We start from the raw sequence: 20,817 nt of genomic DNA, 5'->3' as shown, positions 1-20,817 counted from the left end.
GGCAGGTACTGATATCACGTTACCAAACAATAAAACCCCATTTGCATAGAAATCAGTTCAAAATCCTAACTTTCCTAAATTTTTACCTTTCCTTGATAACAACCAATATTTCCTATGTTTTCCACCTATAGAAGGAAATCACCCCTCCATCGATATTAGCATTTTTTTGGAATGAGATCTCTAGGTTATGATTTTTTTGCGATTCTTTCCAATTGTGACCTCTCCTTCCGCTCCGGCTCCTTCTCGCATAAACACCTTCACCATAGCCAGCTGATGCCACCCCAGACCTCCTGCCTCTCCACACCTTCTCCGCCACCTCCTCCTCATACTCCATTGACAATCCCTCCGCCATGTTTGTCCACGGCGGTGTCGAGGACATGGCGCAGCAACGTACCAACGGTAGAGTAGCGCATAGCAGCAGGAAGCAGCACGCAGCAGGCGAGGCAAGCAGCCGGCGTGGCTGAGGGGGCGGCCGGCAGAAGATGGCTGTGACAGGAGGGGGCGCGAGGCAGGGGCGCGACTGCGGGGCGAGCGAAGGCATAGGCGGCAGCAGACGGGGCGAGCGCAGCTAGCGAGAGTGTGGCGCGTGGCCAGGGTGTGCGTCGCGCGGGTCATAGTGGTGCGGTGGCTGCGGCGAGCGCGGCGGCAGTGGCGGGCGCGATCGACGCGGTGTGGCACAGGCGTCCATATATACTTTAAGGGTGTTGAGGTCATTATAGGAGTATTTAGATTGATCAAGTTTCTATCTGCTCTTTCTTCCTGTAAGGATTTCTCAAAATTGTCGATGAGTATTTAAATGATGAAGTTTCTATTTGGTATCACTTCCTGTGAGGATATCCCAAAATTATCAGATCTAATATTATTTTAGCATGGCCTTTGGTAGTTCATGTGCACGTATTTTAGTGTATGGTCCAATCTCATATTTTCTTCAAATTTATAGTGAAATGATGTTTCAATCAAGGTTGTTTCATATTGAGCTACCTTGCGAAAAATATGCATAATGATTGTCTGTTTATCTGATGAGCTGGAGCAGATGCACGATTGTACATGTACCGAATAACTCATGATGCAGGACCGCTTGTGGTTGTTTTTAGGGCACATAGTGTTGGCGTGGGGACCTTTCGTATGTTCTATACTAAGAATTTTTCATCTTATGCTTTGTACTAAGTTGGTTTTATAACTTGTGTGCTTATTTCACTAATGCATGCAGGAGTATCAAACAGTGATGGTGTGTTCTGTATACGATTTTGTTTACTCCAATTCTATATATTCTCACGAGTAGATGAGGTGTAAGCATGTGTAATGTAGTTCCTTTTTCTACATATGATGATTGATTTCTTCATTGGTAACCCAACTAACGGATGGTAATCAATCTTCAAATACCAAAACCAATGTCACTTGATATGTATGAGAATATTAAATGTAATATTAACATAACTCATATTGAACTCTTAAAGCTAATGTGGCCCCGTTGCAACGCACGGGCGTTCTTCTAGTGTTCATAGGGATACAATGGATGTGAGGATTGAAAAGCCAGAGATGCCGACCCATGTTCAGACCGGAAAACATGTTTAGCGAAGCTATGTGCCTCGATGTTTGTGTCGCCTTGTCCATGTGTAAGACCCGGCGGTGCCCATGGTTGAGGCCCGGCCCACCTAATAAAATGGAGAAGTCAGTCAACGCGTTGGTCGTGTCCATGTGTAAGGCCTGGCCCATCTGGAGGGAGCGGCTGGTCTCTTGCGTTGACGGACTTCTCCTTTTTCTCCGACACGACACGGCCAACGCGTAGTCCCCACTGCCCACTCCCTAGCGCGTCCCTCTCTCTTCTCCACCACCTCGCGCACCTTGCCTCCTGCTGCTCCCCGCCGCCGCGCCGCCGTCTCGCCGGAGTCCCGCATTACCGCGCGGTGAGGTGAGCCCCAATTTCTAGCCTCTTCCTCCCAGGACGCATACATCTTACTAGTACTAGCAATGCCCGTGCTGCGAGATCCACGCGTCAAAGATCCGAACCGTCTGGGCTCCCGGCTGACCCCCATGGCTGGGCGTATACATTCCCATTGCTACCGATAGCACTCTTTGTCTTTGAGATCGTTTGTCTTTGATCGGCTGGGACGGGCATGGGGATGCACTTAGGTTTTCCCGTACAAACCCAAGCGTGTGTTCCGTACCTTGCTGCCGTGTTAAATTAAAATTAAAATTTTGGAAATGCCACGCGGTTGCCTGGGGTAGTTCCGGCCGTCTTATTAACCTATCTTGAACTTACGGGTGCAATGCTGATGATTTTAGATCTGACTTTAGTTTGGTCATTGTTTAAGACCGGTCGGCCGTAATGAGTGCGCTGCCTTCCCCACTTCTTTATACCCTGTACGTACTTAATTATCTTGCTTGACACTAGCCATTCTTGAGAAGGCTGTTTTTCTGCATGGCACTAACTCTTTCCTGTGGAGTTGCAGGCTTGCATCAGACACACTCTGAGTTACTATGCTTTTGTTTACTATAAATGATTTTCTAATTATATACACATAGATAGTTAGTCAACGGAGATTTCAGAAGCAACTATAGAAGCTCGAATGTTTGTCTGTCAGCAGATAGAAAGTGACTACATTGGTGTTCATAGCATATCCTACATTTAATTAGCATTCACTGGTGATATACTTTTGTTATTACGTATTTTTCACATATAGTAGTACAGAACTGATCCGATGTGCTAGCTTCCCTACTTCATTCAGACATTTAGTCGATATGGATACACACATACACTAAACAAAAGCAGCGAGGCTTCCTATATACGTTTGGTGCTCTGCTCCCTTGTTTTTATTTTGTTTTTATAGTTTGGATGCCTGGGGTTTCTTGTGTAAAAAAGACTGAAATGCTAAGAAGAGGGTATGTTTTCGAAGCTGTCACCATGGCGGTGGGGATGTAAAAACAAAGTTCAGAGGTTATTTACAAGAATATATGGGGGAAAGTGGATTTGGTTTCTTGGAGTTAAGCACCACAACTAGGCTAACTGAAACTGTCTCTGTTGTTTTCCTTGTAAATGTATTTCATACTGTAATAGTGTGTCTTACACATGAAAGCGTAGTCCCTGGCCGAGCTGATGTTTGTTATGGCCTTATGTAACCTGCAGAAAATATGTCGGAACAAGCTCACAGCGTGGCAATAGCGATAGAAGAAGACATGCTGCTTGGAGATTCATCACTGCTGGAGGAAGCTGAGAGAGGGGCAATGCCGTCAGGAGAAGGCGTGCTGCTTGGAGATTCGTCACAGTCTCAGCTGCAAGAGATCAGTGTTAACCATGGTAAATACCATTCCTCGGTGATATGTTCTCCTTGTTATTTTCCTCCACATGCATGGTACAAAATCAAATTGATGTGCTAGTCTTCATACTTTGTTGGCCAAGTATCCACTGAAAACAGGAATTCAGTGAAAATCTGGAAGCTTGCTTCCTGAGCCGTTAGATCAACAGCGAACGGGTCGAAGATGGGAGTTCTAGCCAACGACTTAATTATACTTTACACGTAGACCCCTCTTATTCCGTAATTAGCCGGCGGATTATCTTCTCGACTCCCTATCTGCTAATCCAGCACCGTGTACACCAAGATGCCGCCGCCGCTGCTGCCGCCACCGGCGAACTATGCGCCTACTGGATAGAACGGCATCGTTGCACCCGCGCGACGGAAACTCAACGGCCTTGGTGCTGCCCCCGTCCGACGATCACTCTCGCCGCGGCGCTGCTCATGCAAGACGGCGACTCGACGGAACAGTAGCGCCGCCCCTGCGTGTCGTTGAATTGTCTGCACTCTGCGACCACGTCGATGGTCCCATGAGACGGTGTCTCGGCGGCCGCATCAGTATAAGTGAAAACAGTGAATGTGTCAGTATAGCCAGTTTTCATAGCCTACTTTGTTTAGTTGGTTTTTGATACACTTATACTGAACAAAAGCAGTGAGGCTTCCTATATAAGTTTGGTGCACTGCTCCCTACTTTTTATTTTATTTTAATCGTTTTGATGCCTTAGGATGTCTTGCCTAAAAAAATAGAGAGAATTCCTTATTTAACACCGTGTCTAAATTTTATGCCCTATTTAACATCGACAAACGATTTCTTCCCTATCTAACAAAGAGTTTAAATTTTATGCCTTTTATGACACTTTTGTCTATTTTGAGCCTCAATGACAACTGAAAAGACCCCTTTGCCCCTCATGTTTTATGTTTGTGCACGCGTGTGTGCTGCTGATGTTGCGTGTGTGTGCGTGCGTGTGTGTGCTGCTGATGTTGCGTGTGTGTGCGTGTGTGTATGTGCTGCTGCGTGCCTGCGTGCTTGTGTGTGCGTGCGTGTGTATGCTGCTGCGTGTGTTGCTCGGTGTGTGCTGTCGCATGACTGCGTGTTTGTGTGTGCGTACATGCTGCTGTGTGTGTGCTGATGTGTGGGTGTGTGTTGTTGTGTGATGCGCGCGTGTGTGTGCTGTGTGCGTGTGTATGTGCTGCCGCTGCGTGTGTGCGTGTTGCGTGCATGTGTATGTGTTGCCGCTGTCTGTTTGCTACTGCCCCGTATTGATATTGCGTGTGTGTGTGCTACTGTCCCGCACACATACATATCACATGAAGGGCAAAATGGTCTTTTCAGGTGTCATTTAGTCTTAAAATGGAAGAAAGTGTTATAAAGGGCATACATTTTAGACTCGTTGTTAGATAGGGAAGAAAAAGTTTTTCAGTGTTAAATAAGGAAACAAAATTTAAGATAGTGTTAAATAAGGAATTGTTTCAAAAAAATTCGGCAATGCTAAAAACAGGGTACATTTTCGAAGCTGTCACCTGCAACCACTCATTAGGGCAGGAAAAGTAAAAAGAAAAACGAAGTTCAGAGGTTATTTACAGGAATGTATCATTTTCTAAAAAAAAATTACAAGAATATATGGGGGGAAATGGATTTGCATCTTGCAATAAGCATCAAGTGGGCAAATTGAAATCGTCTATTTTTTCTTCTGGCTATGAATGTGTCACTGTTTTTTTTTTTTTTGAAAAGGGGGGACTCCCCGGCCTCTGCCTATGAATGTGTCACTGTAACGCGTGTTTTACACAAGAAACCAGAGTCTGACCAAAATGATGTTTATTGTGGCCTTATGGATCTTGCAGAGAGTATGTTGGAAGAAGCTGACATCGTGGCAATATCTATTGGAGAAGAGGTTCTGCATGGAGATTCATCGCTGCCGAAAGAAGCTGACAGCAGAGCAATATCTATTGGAGAAGAGGTGCTGCATGGAGATTCATCGCTGCCGAAAGAAGCTGACAGCAGAGCAATACCGTCAGGAGAAGGCATACTGCTTGGAGATTCGTTGCAGTCTCAGCAGCAAGAGATCAATGCTAACCATGGTAAATACCATTCGTTGGTGATATGTTCTCATTTTCATTTTCCTCCACATGCATGATACAAAATCGAATCAATGTGCTAGTTTCCATACATTGTTTAGTCGGTTTCCGATACACTTATACTGAATGAAAGCAGCAAGCTTCCTATATAAGTTGGTGTTGTGCCCCCTTCTTTTTATTTTACTTTAATCGTTGAGATGCCTCGGGCGTCTTGCCTAAAAAAAATACAGAAATGCTAAAAAACAGGGTAGGTTTTCTATTTGCAGGTGCCATCTACAGGCCCTCATTGCTTCATTAGGATAGGAAAATATAAAAACGTGAATCTACATCTTACAATTAAACACCAAGTGGGCTAATTGATATTTTTTTGGTGTGTGGAAGCATCACTGTAATTGTGCATTTTACAGAAGAAACCAGAGTCCCTGACCAAACTGATGTTTGTTATGGCCTTATGGACCCTGCAGAGAATACGGCGGAAGAAGCTGACACCGTTGCAACACCGTTAGGACTTAGGAGAAGGCTTGGAGGTTCATCCCTGCTAGAAGAAGCTGACAGAGTGGCAATATCGATAGGAGAAAAAGTGCTGCTTGGAGACTCATCGCTGCCGGAAGAAGCTAACAGGATGGCAATACCGTCAGGGGAAGGCTTACAGCTTGTACATTCTCCGCAGCCTCAGCAGCAAGAGATCACTATTGACCATAGTCCACACATGTCGATTGATGAGTTGCTCAAGGTGATAAAAGGAGCCAATGGCATGCCGGTGCTGTTTGTCCCCTCCAGCAATGGCCGACTGGCAGCGGTAGCCGTGGATGGCCTTCAGAGTCTGGTACCTGCCAATCGCAGCAACGAAGAGTCTGCTGAAAAGAAGCACGAAGCTTTCTGTTCCTGGTTGATGCTCCTGATGTCACTGGTCGCCACCGTCACCTTCACCGCAGGGCTCACCCCACCCGGTGGTTTCTGGGCCGCCGACGACAAATCCAACGGGCACGTCGCTGGTATGTCAGTTATGCGCAGCAAATCTTACAGGAGGTACTTGAACTTTTACTACAGCAACACGACCGCTTTCTTCACATCCTTGATGATCATTGGAATGCTCGCCAGAAACATAAATAACCTACAGAGCCCACTTACTTGAAGAGTAATATTTTCAAAGGCGTGGTAGTTACTTGTTTTATGAGCTTGGGGTGTAGCTATATCTCCGGAACGTGGGACGGATCACCTTTTCGACTGATTTACCCCATTACTGTGTTTCTACTCAACATTGTTTACATGGTCCTGCCTTGGCTTCAGAATTGGATCCAAAGCCGCAGTGGATCCAATGCAAGAAACCCTCAATAGGTTGGCTTGTTGCTACGAATAAATTAGTACAGTAAGGAAGATGATTTTACAGAAGAAACAAGAAGAGAAGTCCTTACAACAGCCTGCCTGCAAATTTATGCCGTCACAGGGGGAAACAATTGGCCTGTTTTCGATTTGTAAACGTGTGTGAGAATTGGTTTGCTATTCAAGACTCCTATTTGTAAACGTCAAGTTGTAATTTGATTCATGTCAAGAATACTCCATCATCTCTTTTTTGGGTTCAGACTGGCTGAATTTGCACAACAGTCACCTCATTTTGCCTATGTGAACCGTCAGATAAAAAACAAACAGCCTAGATTTAGCTTCTAATCTGAACCGTTTGCCTCATTTTGCCTCTGTGAACCGTTTTCTCCTGTAAATATTTACTGTACCGCCTAATCTGAACCGTTTGCCTCAAATCGGATGGCCCGCAGAGAGCAATGTCAGTGATATTGTAGCTGAACTGATTTAGTTTCTCAACGTGAGCTAAATCCGGAGCGCTCGTCTTTGTCAGCTAGACCTCAGCATTGTTGGTGGTCGCACGATTATTACTAGCTATTGAGATATATACAAAGGAAAATGATAGACGCAAGAATGCCATCGAAATTTCTGTACGTGTTGTTGTCTGATGTGAAGTGACATCTAAGGGCACCTCCAACAATCGCCTACAACCCAAGCGGCGCCGGTATTGAAGTGGCGCGCCGGCAAAGAGTGCCGCCCGCCTACCTCCATTAAACCAGTGTGTCCCAAGGAACCTACTCCGACGCCTCGAGCGCGACATGTTCGTTCCTGTGCCGGCCGACATTAAACACCTCACCGGTTGGTGCCTTGCATCCGTCCGCTATTTCAATGTGGCCAGGCGCCGGGCATGTAACACACGCCTCCTTGTACCCTGCCGCACCGCAGAAGCCGGCGTTGGCCGAAGGAGGTGCACAACCAACGACAGCTCCACCTGGACTGCCCGAAGGAGGTGCCCGCCGAGGCCGCCGAAACCACCCTCCATTTCGCTCTAGTTGCTTGCCGGAGTGGAACAACCAAAGCGGCAGAGGAGATGAAATGCAGCGGAGGGGATAGGGGTGCTAACCCTAAATGCCCTCCGGTATCTTTGATATAGCACCAGAGAGGGGATCTCAAGGGGCCTTGAAAAACATTTCCGGGCTAGACGGGTATGCGAGGCCTATTCAGCCCAAAAAAAATGCCCAAGCCTGCATATCAGGCTATTTCGGGTTAGAGACATTTGAGAGATCTGCTATAGATGCTCTAACCGAGGCCTACGTGCACGCAGGCAAGGCCGTACCTTTGTAGCCTAGGCCCATGCATGTGCTGGTGGGCGAAAGCTACCTCTGAGCTCTGATAGCATCAGTTCTCAGGCATTGCTGGGCGAGAGGGGCGAGAGCTATGGGGCAAAATATGATGATGTTTTGAGAAACAGGCCTGGATTTCATCGTCATCATCATTTGCAAATTGCAACGCAACAACACACTAGTAAAATAACAGTATGAAAAACAGTAGGACCGAATTCCAGTAAAATAAGGTAATATTGACTAGAAAATATTTTAGCTTTAGAATGAAACTACGAGTGGCGGTGCTACAGGTTTTGTTTCTGTAAACGCCGGGGAGGAAAGGAATGCACGCACGGTTGACCAAAACTGTTCATCAGTGTTAGTGCGAAACGCTCAACAAGTAGAGCGCAATCTACGACAAACGCGCGACTGCAAACGTCTGCCCGTCAACATCAGAGTGCAGTTCAAACACACAGCAGGTAAAATAAGATGCACTTGGTTTTACCCAACAGTTTCAGGCAGCATATTTAGCACAACAGGAATACACCACATGAACTGCATGCAGGTACTAACATAAACAGAATCACGACGGCGAATCTGTAACAAGTTAATGCATGGATACATTTTAGCACAACCAGAGTACATCTCATGAACTGCATGCAGGTACTACTAACATAGCAGAATCACGACGGCAAATCCTTGACAGTTAACAATGCATGAATCATGAATGCAACAATAGACTACATAGCACTCGTCTCTCAAGTTACACAGGAAAAACAAGCCTTACCAGCTACTCTACATTGTGCACACGAGCAAGATCAACTCCCCAACCCGAGTACCTAGAGACTTCTGCTGCTGAACATGTCCACTGTAGCCCAAGCTCAGCACTTACCGTCTAAACGTGATCATTCGCCATCGCCATCGTCGCCATTTTCTCCCGGATCCTGTCCAGCTCCAGCATGAACGCGTCGCACTTGGCGCCGTCGCCGCAGATCTCCCTCCCGATCCCAGCCGCCTTGCTCATCAGTGCCGCGTACCTCGCCGCATCCTCCTCGCGTTGTGCCGCCACCACCAACCGCCCCTCCTCACGCCGCTCCAGCTGCTCCTCCCTGAAACCGTCGGTCCACCGGGCCACGATGTATTTCTCCGGTATCTCGTCGATGCCAAACTGCGTGAAGAGCCTGAACACGTGGCAGCAGAGGATCCCGTCCCTGGCGAACTTGGCACACTGGCACGTGTACGTGTCGGTGAGGCCGGGCTCGATTGACACCTCGAAGGAGTCCCGGTCGTACTCCGGGTTCTCGTAGCTGTAGGCCTTGTCCAGCCTGTACAGGGTGCCTCTTTCTATCTCCTGCACTTTGAATGCTGTGGAGTGGAGGAGCTCCTTCTGGACTTTCAGGAAGATCTGCCTTGTGTAGACACGTGATGCGTGCCTTTCTATTGGCTGCAGTGAGAAGCATGAAGGCTCGGTCGCCGCTTCCAGTACATCTTCCTCGTCCGTTTTCTTGATCTTATCCTGCATCTCCTCGTACTTTTCAATCAGATTCTCTATCTTGTCCTTGGGAAGCACATTCTCTTTGAACAGTGAGAATGCCCCCTGGCTGCCTCTGGCTGAAACGACAAAAGGGAAGAAATCCTGCATGAAATAAACAGGAGCCCAGGTCTTCCTCATCTCCCACAGCAACTGTAGGTACTCGTTTTCACTTGCATCATGTCTCTGAATGAGTGCACTCCATCCTTGTTCGAACTCCGTCTCTGTCAGTGAACTGTCAACTAAGATGTCCAGCTCTGCTTTCATGTTGCCTCTTGCTGCCACAAAGGCCGCCATCTTTTCCTGGGCTTTCCCGTTCCATCTGCAGAACCTGTGCCTTGCTTGTGGCATGACCTCGGCTATTGCCTTCGCCATGGCTTCGTCCTGGCTTGTTATGACTGATCTTGGTATTTGACCTCCTCCCATCTCCTGCAGAAACGTTTCGAGCATCCATTTGTAGGTTTCAGCTTTTCGATCTTGCAGCAAGGCACACCCTAACACGATTGTTCTCCCACGGCTATTCATCCCAGTGATAGGAACGAAAGGCATGTTGTGTCTATTTGTGCTGAAGGTGGTGTCAAACGATACGAAATCACCAAAGATTTCATAATCCATCCTTGACCTTGCATCAGTCCAGAAAATGCTCCTAAGCGTGCCATCTTCATCCTTTTGCACGGTGTAGAAAAAACATGGGTCCTGGAGCTGCAGTTGCTCGAAGTGGTTCAGTGTTTTCTCAACATCTAAGTTTGCTTTCCTCCATTGTTCAGCAGACTGCAAGATCAGTGCTTGTTTTTCCTTTGATGGCAATTCCCGAAAAAAGCCACTCATCCTTCTCAAAATCTTGAGAATTTCTCCGGGAGGCACCCTGCTCTGCTGAAGAACTCTTGAAAATGACCTCTCTTCAGGTGACATGTGTTTTTGGCTCGTTAAGAATCTTGTGAACGAACGGCTTGGAGATAACGGATGGTTATGTTCATTCTGAACTGCTGCGATCACCCACTCTCCCTTGATAAGCTTCACGATGATCTTTGCCTGGCAATTTGTCTTCTCTATGACATTCTTCTTCCTCTTCCTCTTCAGGTTCAGGTCCTCGACTAGCTTTACCTTGCGATTCCTGTTGCAGTCCAGCTGAAACCTCTGTCTCTTGTAGTTTCTTCCCCTGACCACCACGAAACCAGTCTGGAGAGCATATGTGTTGTAGTACTCATGTGCATCTTCGAGGGTTGGGAATTTCATTCCAACTTGCGGTGCTTTAACAGTGCCCAGTGCCTCAGGGGCAGGATAGAAGAACCTCCCTTCCTCCTTTTCTGACTCACTACCAGAGCTGCTGTCTGAATCACTTTGACTGCCTGTATCGTCGCTAGATATGTCATCGATTTCCATAACATCATGTTCTTCAGCAGTCACCAGCTGCAGCGAACGGTCCACATAGCTGGCGTTTCTCTCCAGTTTAACAGACAATGCGATTGCCGCTTCTTCATCGTCATCCATGAGCTCTGCTGATCGTTCCTGCAGGCAAGCACATAGTTTATATTATCCCCTGAGTATATTGAAATGTCCAAAATACCAGTACTTGCTATATTTTGTTTGGCTTCCATACCTCACGGTTGTGGCTGAGCAGTTGTATCCTTGGTCGTCTCACCGGTTGTTTGCCAGCATCCAGACGAGCTTGCTGTCATTTCATTCCAAGTTAACACCAGACATTAAGTAATTTCTAAGGGAAGGTGAAGTAGTGACTCCAAGTACCTTAACGACGTTGCACGCAGGTGCTGGCGTCTTCTCATATCCCTTACTAGCCTGTGACAATAACAGATATGTGTGAGACACAGTAATCCAATGTGTCTGCTTGTTTTCTTAAATGTTATCTACTGATAGATGCACAGATGAAGGGACAAAAACTGTGATGTGCTCAGGTACCTCTTCTCCATACACCTGCACTTTGCGCAGGATCGGCACATGGGAGCCATCATCCCCAGCCACAATGTATATCACTCTCTTGTTCGCGGAGCTCCCGGGGGTTTTCGCCGAACTGTTGTTGGTCGATTTCGCAACCTGCAGCAGTTCCAAAGAGTGCGGTTTTCACTCAGGATCTACACACCACACACACATAATGCCAAGTCTCTCCTCAACAAAGGCTTCTTTCCAGTAATCTTACCACTCTGGAACTGGTCGGAGGAGCAGCAGCAGCTGCTGGCGCCTGCTGCGCGTGACCGCCTGCTGCCCGGGCCGGCAGCGCACTGGCCGTCTGAACAGTCGGCTGCGCCGGAGTTACGGGATCTTCTTTCGCCTGAAACGAAGAAATTTGTCAGGCATAAACCCTGCGCGGCGGAACATGTATGGTGGGTTTTGGGAGGCATTACCGTGTAGGCAGCTAGATACTCCTCCATCGCCGGTGTCCGTCGCCGCGAGCGCGCTCCGGCGGAGGTGGAGTGTGAGTCTAGATCCGGATTCGAATGGGGAGAGGAGAGGAGGGGCGAGGGGTTTGGGCCTGGATCCCGTGCGGGTGACGGGGCGAGGTGGGGAGGGGAGGTGGCGGCTGGATCTGGACGGGGAGGGAGGATACGGTGGTGGTGGTGGTGGCGGCGGCGGCGGCCGCCGTTGCTGGAGTGACGGGGAGGAGGAGAGGTAGGTATCCTGCGCCGGCTGCGGAGAATAGGGCTATGGGAGAGAGGAGCGGAGTTTCCCTATTGGTCGCCTGTAGCAAAGGGTTGACGCTACGACGCGCCTGAGTGCGGGCACATGGGCCGGCCCGACTTGGGTAGCTCAAGCCCACGAGCGGTTTTGTTTGCATTCTCTCATCGTCTTCGGGTCTTCTCTACCAGTTTTCACCATTTTTTTCTGTCTTCTTTTATTTTTTATAGTTTTACTTTGTCATTTCTTTTTCTCTCATTTTATAAATTATTCCTTAATTTATTTTTACGTTTTTCGTTTTATTTCTATTTTTTCTTTCCTTTTTCCTTTTTTTAATTTCTATAAAACAAGTTTAGGAGTTAGTGAATACTTAAAAACACGAACAATTGTTGAAAGTTCTCATAATATTTAAAATTTATGTACTATTTGGAATTAGACAACATATTCAACATTCATGAATGTTTAAAAAACTGGTGAACTTTTTTTTCAATAATACAGTTTAGATCTTTCAAAAATCAGATAGCCTATTTTCTTTAACCAGACTAGCAAACCGAAATACGTCCTAAAACACATCTATAAATTTTTAAGTTGTCATGACATAACTTTATTGGATATACATTGTCTTATTTTTTTGGAATAACATATAAACAATGCGCTGGAGAGCCCATTGGTGTTGAGCCTGGAATCCAATGCGCTGGTGGGGCGAGGGTGGGGAGAGGAGGTGGCGGCTGGATCTGGCCGGGGAGAGAGGATACGACGGCGGCGGCGGTGGCCGCTATTGCTGGAGGGACAAGGAGGAGAAGAGGTAGGTATCCTGCGCCGGCTGCGGAGAATAGGGCTATGGGAGAGAGGATCGGAGTTTCCCTATTGGTCACCTGTAGCAAAGGGTTGACGCTATGACGCGCCTGAGCAAGCGCACATGGGCCGACCCGACTCGGGTAACTCAAGGCCACGAACAATCGTCTCTACCGGTTTCACCATTTTGTTCCGACTTTTTTATTTTTTATAGTTTTATTTTATCATTTCATTTTATTCATTTTATAAATTGTCCCTTAATTTCTATTTACTTTTTCATTTATTTTAGTTTTTAGCTTTCCTTTTCATTTTTTAATTTCTAAAACATGAATATTTTTTACTATCTGCAATTTTTTAGAAATGATGATTATTTTAAAACCTATGATTTTTTTAGAAGTTTGTGAATACTTAAAACCATGGGACATTCTTAAAGTTCTCGTGAATATTTAAAATTTATGGATTTTTTGGAATTCACAAACATATTTAATATTCATGCATGTTTAAAAAATGGCGAACACATTTTTTCAATAATACAATTTTGATCTTTAAAAAATCTGATAGCCTATTTTCTTTAAACAGACTAGCAAACTGAAATACGTCCCAAAATACCTGTAAGTCTTTAAGCTGTCATGACATAAATTTATTGAATATACATTTTTTTATAAAATTGGAATAACATACAAACAATGCGCTAGAGAGCTGGTTGATGTTTTCTTGTCTTTGGTTTAGGAAAAATAGATAGTTTCCAAAAGTAAAAAAAACATCTCAAACAAATCAGAAATTGTTTTTCAATCAAAAGAGGGTGTGCGCCAAAAGACGAAGCTAGGAGGCCGACATTACCCACATACGCTACCCAATCGCCTTAGGGCTAGTGTGCGCCCCTGACTCATAAATACGCAAAAAAAACTTCCTTAGAATTATAGAGTAATTTTCCGCTGTGCTTTGGTAATTCGAGATGTTCTAATGTAGTGTGGGTAGGTACCACATGAAATCTGCATTGTGTTACTAGGGTCGTGTGGAGAAGGATGGTAGTCCAGTGTTGAGGTTGGAGTGGCGCATCCTTGTTAATCGGGGTTCGGCTCCCTTGGGGGGGGGGGGGGGGGGGGGGGTTCCTATATCTCACCCGTGTAGGCTCTACCTTAATATTCTTCTACATGGGGCTCCTCGCCAATCGTCATGAAGTTGCCTCGGTAGTTCTTGCTGGCGTATTATATCTGGAATGTAGTGACCCTTGGAATAATTGGAGATCAACGCGTAAATGTCCTGAACTTTTTTGGCATGCTACATGGTTAGGTGTTAATAAGGTCCCCGGGAGGTTGTGTACGATGTTACGGTCCAATATCTCGCATAGTTTTTCTCTAGGTTTATTTCAATTTTAATTGAACTTGTCCAATTTAATTGCAGTATGTCGAACTTGGCATGAATTAGGCCTGGTTGGTTTGCATGAAAATGGTTGTGTTTGCATCAAATTCACCCGGTTTGTTGGATTTAAGTTTAAAATGTGCACCAACATTTCGAGCATACAGCTGGATCTCCGGCTTTCTTATTCGTGTCTACAGACGCGTCAAATAATAGGTCCAATTTGGGGCACGGCCTTAGAGATGCCGTTTGCGAAGAACTATATATATGTGTTCATGATGTGCATTTGTATGCGTCATGCATGTGCGTAGCTAGCCGCTGCGCCTGCGTGGAAGCAACTGACACTACCAAGATTAGTTTTTGACCGGACTACGTGCAAGTAGACATGCGGCAACAAGCCTGTCCATCTCAGACAGGGACAACCCAACGGTGGGCGACGAGCTGCTGCTGGGAGGTTGACGAGCTCAGTGGCGGAGACAGGCCTGGGGCAGTTAGGGCTATAGCCCCAGCCTAGAAACAATTTCCTTTATAATTTTTTCATGCAAAGCATAAAAAATCATAAAAGTTTATTATTCAATATAGCACAGCCCTAGGCGTAATCTGCATCTAGCTCCGCCACTGGACGAGCTCAAAGTACGTACGTACGCACATCGATAGGTGGGTCAAGCTTATGACAAAATATGCAAATGTGCAACAATGCAATCATGCAAGTGTAGAGGACAAATGAGATGTCATCTGTCTAGCCCTACGTGTGTAGAGGACAAATGAGATGCAATCATTTATCAAAAAATATCCAGAAATAAGAACCAAGGCGGGCCCCGAGCTCTCTCAGGGTTTAGCGACTCTCGGCCTTCGGATCATTTCTTTGACGCGATTATGTCCGTCCGATCTCGCTCCTGGTAGATCACAGCGGTCGGATCAAAACCGGTTACTATTGCAATGAATAGTCCCTCTCCAGCGTAAAGATTTCCTGCCACCGCCTGTAATTTCATGCCCTGTCAAGGGCATTTTTGTCTTTTCACGTTCTGCTGCACCTCTCCCAATCGGTGAGATGGTTTGGATTGCAGCTGCCCCAGCTCCTCCTCTCCCTCTCCTTGATCTCCTTTGCGACCCGTGCTCGCACGCTCCCTGCCGAGCCGCCGCCACCGCTCACCCTCGCGCCATCACGTCCGCTCACCCTCGCGTCGTCGCGTCATCTCCTCCTTCCCGCCCTCTCGGTGCTCGGCGGGAGGAGTGCGGAGCCCTATGCCGCTAGCTCCCTGCCAGTTCAAGATACGCACAGGAAGTCGCTCGCCCCTTGCCTCGCCCGCACCACCCTTCAACTAACCCGCACTGCCACGCCTGGCCGGTAGGAGACCAACTGCTCCGTTCACTGCAGGTGGCTCCGCCGGGATGTGGATGGACGCTGGGCTCTTCATCCACAAGGAAAGTTCAATATCCAGGCTTTAACAAAACTAGAGAAACTACTCCATGCTTTAACAAAACTACATAAATCACTCCATGCTTTTAAGTTACTCCATTAGCAGTAGCTTCATATGCATCATTAACAGTACTCCAGCTTAATAGTTTCAAACAATATGTAGTTGCTCCAAAATAGTACTTCATTAGCAGTAGCTTCAAACAATATAACAATACTCCATTAGTAGTAGCTTCATATGCCTTCATTCATTTCAGTAGTTTCAAAGAATATGGAGGGCACAAGAGGAGTAGCTTTTCATATGCAAATTAATAGTTGCAGTAAGATAACAAGCATTCATTAACAGCATGAGTCTACTCCAGCTCAAGCATTCATTTAAGCAAGCTACTCCAAAATTATTCAGTCTATGAATGATGCAAACTGAAGGGACATCTGAATTTGACTGGATAACTTAGCTGTATTTGACTGAATTATTCAGTCCATGAATGATCTTAGGAGTAGTAACAATCCTAACAAAATCCTTAACTACATTATTCACCAGTATTATTCAGTCCATGCTAAAGTTTGAGATTTCTGCAGTTTTATCTTGAATGAATTGTGCACCAGTAAGTTGCAGCAAGCATAACATGGAGCATCGCAGAGCATAACGTGGGAGTACCTTCCATGGCGACCAAGGAAGATGCAGAGTCGGAGAAGCAGTGGTCTTCCTCCTTGTAGAGGGCAGTGACCTACATGTCCATATCTTAGTTGTTGCTGTTGGTGGCTCTTCCCTGGCGTCGACCTAATCATGGAGACGCGGGTCAGAGAGGGAGGGAGAATAGACGGGGTGGGTCAGCTACAGAGAGAAGAGGAAGGTTCGTCACCATGGATCCATGGCTGCCTGAGCTCGCTGGCTAGGGATTCGAGTCCACCGCCGATGCGGCTGCGTGGTCGTGGAGGAGGGCGGCGCTGCTACGGCCCTGCTCTTCTGCGACGGTGCCGCTCTGCTGTGAAGCCGGCGTCGACACGCACGGATCCAGTGTCGGCGCACGCGGATCCATCCTCCGCCGCCCAGAAGCTCGTCGACGGCGCCTAAAAAGGCAAGCTTTTGACCTATGGTGTGGCATGCGCGGTCGGAGGAAACGGAGCGCACAGTAGTGGGGAGAAGGGGAGGCGAGGAGAGGCTGGCGACTATGGGAATCTGGAGGGGAGCGAGAGGGGGTGGGTGAGAGGGGAATGAGAGAGTGAGCTCGAGTGGGTGAGAGCGGTGGTGAACGAACGAGAGGGCATTTCGGGAATGTGGAAAATATTCGTAGCGTACCGAAATTTGCACATCGAATGCTTAAATGACTTACATTTCGATACAGAGGGAGTAATAAAATTTCACTAATACTTTCTCTGTACGGAATTACTTGTCACATAAATGGATAAAAATTGATGTATGTAGAATTAAAATACGTCTAGATACATCCATTTCTACGACAAATGTATTCGGATGGAGGGAGTAAAAAAAAGGTTAGTCAATTGAAGAAAAGAGTTCACGAAGTGAAAAAATGTTTGTGAATTCAAAAAGTACTTTTGAATCTGGTAAATGGTCACGAAGCCCACAAATGTTCGCGGATTTTAGAAAGCTTTGCAGATTTAAATACTTTTGCGAATTTGTAAAAAAAAACACGAACCTTTGTCGTCATGTAGCTAGGTGAACGGCTTCCTCTTCATGTCTTTGCGTCGACTTGATAGTGGTGCCAGGGATTCTTCGGCATGCTGCGACGTGTTGGTTCTGCGGTTCTGCCTGCTCGTGCGCTGTACGAAGGAAACTACATGCACTACCAGAGTCGTCCCCCGTCAACGGGCCAATGATTTCAGTCACCATCTTTGCACAGCTAGGCGAAAGTAGTTCGCTGGAGACTGGTGCACAGGACAAACAATTTGCAGCACAAAGAGACGACTATGAAAGTGAAGGCACAACCATCTTCCAAATGCAATAGCGACGACTGACCAAATGGTTCCTATAATATCCCCCATTTGTGACCATTCCAGAGATCAATTCTTCATCAGTGCCTCACCAAACATGGATGGACGCTCCACCCCTCTGCTCCTACTACTTACCTTGGCCCTTCTCTTTCTTCGCGTCTCCGCTCGCGAATTCCTCTCGCCGGGCTCCTCTATGTCCGTAGAGGATAGCTCCGACGTCCTCCGCTCACCGGATGGTACTTTCACCTGCGGCTTCAACAACATTTCTCAAACTGCCTCCATCTTCTCCATTTGGTACTCCAACACGGCTGAAAGAACGGTGGTCTGGAGCGCGAATCATCTCCACCCCGTTTACTTCAAGCGATCCCGAGTCACGCTAGATGCGGATGGCCGGATGGCCGTAGAAGACTACGATGGCCGCCCCGTCTGGGAGAACAATGTGTCGTCTTCTTCGAGTGCCCAGCAAGCTCAGCTGCTCGACACTGGGAACCTCGTCGTCAAAGGCCAAGGTGATATCATTCTGTGGCAAAGTTTCCATTCTCCTACCGACACATTGCTGCCCTATCAGAACATTACTAGTGCTGCAAAGTTGGTATCTGCTAGTAGGCTACTTGTCCCTGGCCGCTACAGCTTCCATTTTGATGATGAACATATACTCACACTGTTTGATGATGAGAAGGATATCTCTTTAAAATATTGGCCAATTCCTAGTAATGATATATGGACAAAGAAAAGAAATGCCTTTAGTACTACCGCAATTGGAGTCCTTGATAGCTCGGGGTATTTTCTTGGTAGTGACAACTTAACTCTTAAGGCTGTTGATTGGGGTCATGGGGTTATGAGGAGACTAACGTTGGATTATGATGGCAACCTTAGATTATACAGTCTAAATAAGATAGATGGAACATGGTCGGTCACGTGGATGGCATATCAACAGACCTGCTGTGTTCTTGGTTTGTGTGGCATTAATGGAATATGTGTGTACACTCCCCAGCCTGCTTGTGCTTGTGCCCCTGGACATGAGATAATCGACCCCAGTGACCGGAGCCAAGGTTGCAGACCAAAATTTAATCTCAGTTGTGATGGACAGGAGATGTTTCTGAAGCTACCCGCCACCGACTTCCATGGTAATGATCTTAGATTGAATACCATAGTTTCATTTGATGAATGCAAGAAGATATGCTTGAAGGACTGCAATTGCAAAGGTTTTGCATACTGGCAAGGAACCGGGCTTTGCTATCCAAAGGGGACCCTTGTTGGGGGTGTAACCGGGCCAAGTATTGTTGGTGGTTCTATCCATCTCAAGATTCCTAAGACGCTACAGGTCCCAAGGTCCTCAATTCCTCACTCGCAACCTTTTGGTCCTAAATATGTTCCTAATTGTAGTGTAAAGAGCAAACATTTCACAGTAAACTTTTGGGATCAACCTAAAAGCAGTCAAAATGGATCACACTCACATTACCTGTTCTTGGCGTATGGGTTCTTGTTAGCGATATTTTGTGTGGAGTTAATATTTGTGGCACTAGGATGCTGGTTTTTGTTCATAAGGGAAGGGAAAAAGTTAATGGGGGTATGGCCAGCTGAGGTTGGCTATGAAATGGTAACCAACCATTTTCGCAGATATACTTACAAGGAGTTGCAGAGAGCAACTCAAAAGTTCAAGGATCGAATTGGATGTGGGGCATCTGGTCTTGTATACAAGGGCGTCTTGAAAGACAAGAGGGCCATAGCAGTGAAAACTTTGGCAGACATACACCAAGGGGAAGAAGAATTCCAGCATGAACTGAGTGTGATTGGAAGGATTTACCATATGAATTTGGTAAGGGTTTGGGGATTCTGTTCTGATGGACCACACAGAATATTGGTTTTGGAGTATGTTGAGAATGGTTCTTTGGATAAAACCTTGTTTAGTAGTGAAAGGTTACTTGGATGGAGTGAAAGATTTAAGATTGCTCTAGGGGTGGCAAGAGGATTGGCCTATCTTCATCATGAGTGCTTGGAGTGGGTTATCCACTGTGACATCAAGCCTGAAAATATATTGTTGGATGATAACTTGGAGCCAAAGATCAGCGACTTTGGCCTTGCAAAACTTGTGAACAGAAGTGGATCCAATAAAAATGTATCAAGAATTCATGGAACTAGAGGTTATATTGCTCCCGAGTGGGTTTCTAGCCAGCCAATAACATCAAAGGTTGACGTCTACAGCTTCGGAGTGGTTCTCCTAGAACTACTCATGGGGGCTCGTGTTTCAGACTGGGCATCAAATGCCGGCGAGGAAGTGGAAATGGTCCTTGGAACGGTCGTTAGGATGCTTACAAAAAATATGATGCTGGAGGGAAGCCAACACTTATGGCTTCCTGACTTCATTGACTTGAGGTTGAACGGCCAGTTCGATAGACTGCAAGCAAGAACGATGGTCAAGTTGACTGTCTCATGCCTAGAAGAAGACAGTAGAAAAAGGCCCACCATGGAAAATCTTGTACAGATGCTTGTGTCGGTTGATGAAGCTAGTGGCACAATGCAGTAGTATGGTGCCAACAATAAGGGAGTTGACGCTTTACACAGCATGCCATATATGGTTATTTTTTGATCCAAAACAAGATACTGGGATGTGTATCATGTATTATTATCGTTGTCATTGTCATTGTAGTTGTATACTTAGTAAGTTTCACTTTTCTTTTGGTTCGTGCTAAACTTGTTTAGTACACCGAGTGGAGTCGTGTTGGGTGTGCCTTGGAATTCTTCAACGAATTGAACACCGAGTCGGTTTGTAAGGAAGTTATATAATGCAATGAAAAGTCACTAGAAAAAGTTGTGGAGTTGGAGCAGCAGCAAATCCATCAATTGATTCTTCCATTTGTTGCAGAGAGAGATGTATCGATCGGTTGCAGAAAAAGGGACCAACTTCATGGACGCGAGTCTAGCGTGTGCTCCTCTGCAATGAGCTATATGCCAGTACTGAATTTCGATTTCACATTTTGTCCACACCGCCAGATATGCAGTGTTCAAGTACTAATATTTGCGTGAAACTTATGCTAGTACCTAATAGATAGTAGTTTTCTCTATCATGATTAGTGAGTTAAAGTCATCAATTAGCACTATTGATAGCAATCGACCCACTACCAAACTCAGCTATATATA

The 20,817-nt window shown here is 46.3% G+C and overlaps 3 protein-coding genes across 3 annotated transcripts; 2 read left to right on the top strand and 1 right to left on the bottom strand.

Moving 5' to 3' along the window:
* Positions 1-1,799: 1,799 nt before the first annotated feature.
* LOC123131362 (uncharacterized) lies at positions 1,800-7,126 on the top strand. Its single transcript, XM_044551051.1, has 4 exons — positions 1,800-1,912; positions 3,128-3,298; positions 5,136-5,372; positions 5,834-7,126. Exons 2-4 carry the CDS (start codon positions 3,133-3,135, stop codon positions 6,502-6,504), a joined length of 1,074 nt encoding a protein of 357 aa, XP_044406986.1. The 5' UTR covers positions 1,800-1,912; positions 3,128-3,132; the 3' UTR covers positions 6,505-7,126.
* Positions 7,127-8,532: 1,406 nt separating this feature from the next.
* LOC123129026 (protein FAR1-RELATED SEQUENCE 5) lies at positions 8,533-12,199 on the bottom strand. The gene is made up of 6 exons (XM_044549162.1): positions 11,882-12,199; positions 11,677-11,808; positions 11,439-11,573; positions 11,268-11,318; positions 11,122-11,193; positions 8,533-11,030 (listed from the first exon to the last, which is right to left on the bottom strand). The coding sequence occupies exons 1-6, from the start codon at positions 11,906-11,908 to the stop codon at positions 8,886-8,888; spliced, it is 2,562 nt and encodes an 853-aa protein (XP_044405097.1). The 5' UTR covers positions 11,909-12,199; the 3' UTR covers positions 8,533-8,885.
* A 5,572-nt stretch (positions 12,200-17,771) lies between these two features.
* On the top strand, positions 17,772-20,482 carry LOC123129025 (putative receptor protein kinase ZmPK1). The gene has a single exon (XM_044549161.1). It carries the CDS (start codon positions 17,774-17,776, stop codon positions 20,201-20,203), a length of 2,430 nt encoding a protein of 809 aa, XP_044405096.1. The 5' UTR covers positions 17,772-17,773; the 3' UTR covers positions 20,204-20,482.
* Positions 20,483-20,817: the final 335 nt, after the last annotated feature.

This window comes from Triticum aestivum, chromosome 6A (assembly GCF_018294505.1).
Source record: "Triticum aestivum cultivar Chinese Spring chromosome 6A, IWGSC CS RefSeq v2.1, whole genome shotgun sequence".
Lineage (NCBI taxonomy): Eukaryota > Viridiplantae > Streptophyta > Magnoliopsida > Poales > Poaceae > Triticum > Triticum aestivum.
The sequence above is the reverse complement of the archived record's forward strand: the minus strand, read 5'-3'. Positions and strand labels throughout refer to the sequence as shown.

Excerpts from the sequence above, each read along its gene's own strand:
- LOC123131362 (XM_044551051.1), top strand. The coding sequence starts at position 3,133 with ATGTCGGAACAAGCTCACAGCGTGGCAATAGCGATAGAAGAAGACATG. Across the intron at positions 3,299-5,135 it reads AGAGATCAGTGTTAACCATG|AGAGTATGTTGGAAGAAGCT; the intron begins GTAAATACCATT and ends TGGATCTTGCAG. Across the intron at positions 5,373-5,833 it reads AGAGATCAATGCTAACCATG|AGAATACGGCGGAAGAAGCT; the intron begins GTAAATACCATT and ends TGGACCCTGCAG.
- LOC123129026 (XM_044549162.1), bottom strand. The coding sequence starts at position 11,908 with ATGGAGGAGTATCTAGCTGCCTACACG. Across the intron at positions 11,319-11,438 it reads TGCAGGTGTATGGAGAAGAG|GCTAGTAAGGGATATGAGAA; the intron begins GTACCTGAGCAC and ends TTATTGTCACAG. Across the intron at positions 11,031-11,121 it reads TGCTCAGCCACAACCGTGAG|GAACGATCAGCAGAGCTCAT; the intron begins GTATGGAAGCCA and ends GCTTGCCTGCAG.
- LOC123129025 (XM_044549161.1), top strand. The coding sequence starts at position 17,774 with ATGGATGGACGCTCCACCCCTCTGCTCCTACTACTTACCTTGGCCCTT.